Source organism: Mus caroli, unplaced genomic scaffold (genome assembly GCF_978045245.1).
Source record: "Mus caroli unplaced genomic scaffold, Mus_caroli_1 scaffold_2, whole genome shotgun sequence".
NCBI lineage: Eukaryota > Metazoa > Chordata > Mammalia > Rodentia > Muridae > Mus > Mus caroli.
In genome coordinates this window covers 92010975-92016473 of record NW_028227257.1, presented here as the reverse complement: position 1 = coordinate 92016473, position 5499 = coordinate 92010975, and the positions used below count along the sequence as shown (strand labels likewise).

Sequence of the window (5499 nt, the reverse complement as noted above, 5' to 3'; positions counted from 1 at the left end):
AGAACAAACAGTTTTTTACATTTTTAACTAGTAAAAACTAGTGTTTTACAAAGGAGGAAATTACACAAAAGTAGAATTTCTTAAGCCTCTCTAGATTTAAAAATAGTACTGGTCTCTAGAGACACAATTTTCAGGGATTGGCTACTAAAAAAAATTGAAAGTGCATTTTATCCATAAAATTCACAAGAGGATTAAGTAATACAAAGGTTTCCCACTACTGCTGCATTGTGAACATCATTTTGGCGGGCTTTTGAGGAAATAAATCACACTGAAATTTAAAGGAAGATGTCATGATCTGTTCTGTTTTATTTGTTTTATTTTTATGGTCTATAGACATAAGAATCCTAAAACTTAGCATATATGTATGCATGATATTTTTTGCACATAGTTTTAATCTTTGAGTAAAGAGTAGGTACAAAGAAGTAGCATCAATTAAATGTTACATCATGCTTTTATAGATTCAACAAATATTGCAGTGTAAGTCAAGAGGCATGACAACAGTACATTCCTTAAAGCATAGTAGCATTTTCATTTTGTACAGGAAGAAAACAGCCCAGATATTTTTGTGAAATTAAATCAATTCTAGTTTATAGTCTTTTATCTTACGTGTTTATATGAGTGCACGATCAGCTAGCTGAATAACTAAAGAAGATAAGTGTGTGAAGAAGCATAAAGAAATCTTGAAAAACATCCACAATTCATTTACAGGTAAATCTTCTTACAAATTTTATTGTAAAATCAATATATCTGTTGACAATTACATTTGTTATTTTTAAGGATTTCCAGTCAGGAATTGTAATCAGAATTTGAGCAAGAATATAATAATATATTTCAGTATTTTGCTGAATATGTATTTCAAACAGAACTTTAAGATAATATATTAAAACTTCAGTCCTCATGTATTTCAAGTATTTACAAAAATCAAACTATGGAAAAGGTCTCATTTCTCCAAAAGACCATTTCAAAATCATAAAATATTAAAATTACAATGTTTACTGAGTTTTTATATTATACAATTATAGTATCATTAAATTACTTTTATATTTGTACTCAAGCTGTTCACATCCATACATGTTCAGATTTCTATCTTTGTATGAATATTATTCCATTGTTTTAAATAATTTCAACATATGTGAATGCAATATTATGTCTGATTTTATGACATGTTAGTAATTATTTATCTATTCATAGAAAGTGTATATACTAAGAGGTCAATAATTTCTTTGGTTGTATCTCCTGTTTCCAGCTGGCATATGCATGCTTCATGGGTGTCTTATTACTTCCATGCATAAACATTTATTTTCATAGTCTAATTGATCGAGAAGTTTAAATCTGAAGGAGCTGAGGATCTTATGATACTGAAAACAACTTTGGTGAGTGCAGAAATTCAAAATAATCTTACATACAATTACAGAATAAATCATGGATAGCAGTATAACATAAACTATATAAACATGATATATATATATATATATACATATATATATATATATGGTATATATGATAAACATGTTATTCCAGTTCATATTATATGACTCTATAATCTTAGCAATCTAAAAATATTTTATTTTATGGTGTTAGGTTTTATGTAAAATATAAAGAATAAAGATTGGAAAAGATGAAGTTCAAAATCTCTTATTTGCTCTGGTGGTAAATATTACTCTGTAAGGACAAATGAGGCAGATGAACAGTACCTCGCAAAGTTATTTGCAATTAGCTGATATATAATATTCACTGGCAGAAAATGAATAATTTACTTTATTTTATTTGATTATTCCATAGTTTTACCATGAATTTTATAATATATTCATATACTTCTTAAAAACTTCTAATTGCTTTCTGTTCTTAAAGACTTGTCTCTGACAAAAACAATGTAATTTGAGTCCCTTCTAACATGCTTCTTTAATGACATTATTCACATCGCTATGCATTCTCCCATTCCACATGTGAGTGTAGCAGTTCTAAGGCAAACCAATTATGTATCATAAATTATGTATCATAAATTCTGCTGAAGTAGTCTATTGTAATCCAGGCTCATCTCTCATGTTATTGTCATGGTAATTTTACTCACTGCTACATATAGGATATGTCTTCTCCAAAGAGAATCAGTTGAATAAGAAATAGAAGTGAGGAAATGATGATATTTATACATATATGTGAGATACATTTTATTGATAAAATGTTTATAGTTTGGGCACTTTTTTTCCTTCCTCCAATTCTTTGCAGATCCTCTCCATCTCTCTCTCCACACACAATCTATATTCTTTTTCTTTCTCTCTTTCAAACAAATATGAAACTAAAACAAAATGAAACAAGAAACACATTCATACAAAACCACGAAAATAAAAATGACCATAAGACCAATGTGATAAAATATATGCTAAAATAAAGGCAAAGGAAAAAAAGTCCGTACAATTAACACTGAGGAATTTGTGTGTGTGCGTGTGTTGTCCTGCACATGAGGTCACACTGAAATATGGTTTGTATATACTTGAGAGTCAAGTAAAAAAATGCTTTGCTAGACATTTAATTTGATCTTCATAAAAATTATGTGCAAATCCTCTGTTCATACCATATTTGCAATCAGATTGTATAATTTTACCTTCATTTGGTTATTGATTATTGAACCTGGCCTACCACATTTTCAGCAGAATTAAGTTATTTTTTTTTCACCTGTTTTTACCACCATTAATGTGACTAGAGTTTACCTCTGCACATCATTTGAACTTAAATTCTATAAGTAAAAATATTTTTATTACTTATATTTATTATGAAAATTAGCAATTGTTACTATATTTGTAAAGCTTTAAGTTCCTTGTTACATAGCCAGCATGGTATATTTTTCTTAACTCTAAATCAATTTCTCATCCTTACATGTTTTGTCACCATATTAGTGGATTACTTTAATGATTATATACCTCCTTATTTTAATGGTATAAAAGTATATGCAATTAGAATTGTCTATAGATAATTAAATTTTATTATATGCTCTGAGAAGAAAATGATCTAAAAAGTAAAAGTTTTCTATATATAGGCTATATAATTTAAATAGTAAAGGAAATAAATTCTCTCTATATTATTAATTTCAGATGTTTCATATTATTGTAAATAAAAATAATACAATTGGAGGGATCTAGTAATTTTAACATATATTTTAAAAATTAAGAAAATATCATCTTATATTGTCAATGATTAGGGTATCTGAGAAAAATAATAAAAATCTATTGAACAAAACAAATATGATTTAATAGCAATTAAATAATTAATTCAATAAATTGATTACCTTCTATGATTTGTTAGGAAAATATCTATGATTTTTCAGTAATGTTTATATGGTTGTGATTCAACTGATTTGTTGCTTCTGAAATTCTCTTTTCCATAGATAACTATTCTTGCACAGAGTATAATAAATGGAATGCAAGAGGAACATATCAGAATTTCTTCTTAGGGGGCTGTCTTCTAAGAAGAACATTGATGTGTTTTGTTTCCTGTTCTTCTCATTCTGTTACCTTGCCATCTTGTGTGGGAATCTGCTGATCCTTATCTCCATTAGATGTAGTTCTCTGTTTAACCAACCCATGTACTATTTCCTCAGTCATTTATCTTCTATGGACATTTTCTATACCTCCTGTGTGACACCCAAACTGATAGGAGATCTGCTTGTGAGAAGAAAATATATCTCTTATACAAACTGCATGCTACAGGTCTTTGCCATGCACTTCTTTGGAATGATTGAAATCTTAATCCTAACAGCCATGGCCTTTGACCGCTGCATGGCCATCTGCAAGCCTCTCCACTACATGGTCATCATGAGCAGAAGCAGGTGCCATATCCTGGTCTGGGCTTCTTGGGTTGGTGGTGCTACACACTCCTTGTCTCAGTTTTGTTTGCTAATCTGCTTGCCTTTCTGTGGCCCCAATGAAATAGACCACTACTACTGTGACATTTTCCCTTTGCTGAAAGTTGCTTGTATAGACACCACCATCACTGGTGTCCTGGTGGTTGCCAATTCAGGACTGATTGCTTTAGTAACCTTTGTTGTCTTGTTCGGGTCATATGTGGTTATACTGTTCACATTAAGGAATTACTCTGCAGAAGGAAGACACAAAGCCCTTTCTACCTGTGCATCTCATATCACTGTGGTTATTTTATTCTTTGGACCTTCCATCTTTGCCTACCTTAGACCTCCTACCACTTTCCCTGAGGACAAAATCTTTGCTCTATTTTATACCATCATTGCTCCTATGTTCAACCCCCTCATATATACTTTAAGAAATACAGAGATGAAAAAGGCTATGAAAAAGGTTTGGTGTCAAAACATGTTTTCAGAAGAGAAACATAGTTAATTTGCAGTATGTTAAACAAACTCATATAGTAATAATAGTAGCTCTGGAAACAAGGAGAACTACAACGTTTTAACTATTGAATATCAACTACTCATTCAAAAAGGGAAGAGTAAATGGGATTGGAAAATACCAAAATGAAAATTTACTATGCAATTGAGAATGATTAATGTTTTTCATATTAAAGTTTTTAGGGTGATGGAATGGTGACTACAAAGCATACTAAATTTCCAAGCTCTTTTAGAATCTTAATTTTTTTTTAATTTGGATTTTTACATGATGATAGAAAATATTCCAGGATAATTCAGAAATTAAATTGATGGTTATTATTGTCAGATAAATGCTTTTAATAATGTTTCATACTCTAATAAGATATGTCAATAAATCTTATATGGTGATAATTTTAACTAAATTATATTATGGTATTTCTCTAAGCAAACATACTCAAACTGTGGGAAATCCAGATGAAAAATAAAAGATTTTATGCCATTACAGAAAACCTTTATTAGTTCAACTCTAAAACCCACACTTGAGTAAATCACTTCATACAAGACAGACCTAAAAAAATAGTCCAAAAATTATTTGGTTCAAGTTCTGATGGCAAAGAACTAAGATACTATATTCTGTTTAAAATTTTTAAGCTGATTATTGTTTTCATCTCTTTTATATTGTATTGAAAGTTTCTTTGTGATGTTTTTATAGATGGACGTCAGTATGCCTTAACCATATTTCTCAATCAGTTGTCTTTCTCCTCTCTTCTCTCACCTTTGTCAACATTCCTTTCCTGAATACAAATAGCTTTCATTCTAAAGTCAGGTCAGTTATAATCCATCACCCTCTGTTACAAACATATACCCTTTACTCCTCTTCTCCTTCTATGAAGGGTTATCACAAAAGCAATTGCCTTTTGATGAAGGGACCATGCACTTGAGAAACAGTCCACAGAGACCCCTGGGCATGAGCTGACCTGAATGTTTCCTCACTGAGAATTAGCTTTCCTGGTTTCAGAAGGAACAAAGTAAACTTTCAAAGAAGTAAGCAACTAACAGTCCTACTCATCTATAATACCTATGAATCACATCAATGACTAGCATGACTCAATAATGCAAGTGTACAGTAGCGGCAGGTATACCATGGCACTAAACAACAGTTCTCT

General features: G+C 30.5%; 1 protein-coding gene across 1 annotated transcript; it reads left to right on the top strand.

Annotated features, from left to right (window-relative positions):
* The first annotated feature begins 3410 nt into the window (after positions 1 to 3410).
* LOC110290238 (olfactory receptor 4P4-like) lies at positions 3411 to 4346 on the top strand. Its single transcript, XM_021156737.1, has one exon. It carries the CDS (start codon positions 3411 to 3413, stop codon positions 4344 to 4346), a length of 936 nt encoding a protein of 311 aa, XP_021012396.1.
* Positions 4347 to 5499: the final 1153 nt, after the last annotated feature.

Coding starts and splice junctions, on each gene's coding strand:
- LOC110290238 (XM_021156737.1), top strand. CDS start 3,411: ATGGAATGCAAGAGGAACATATCAGAATTTCTTCTTAGGGGGCTGTCT.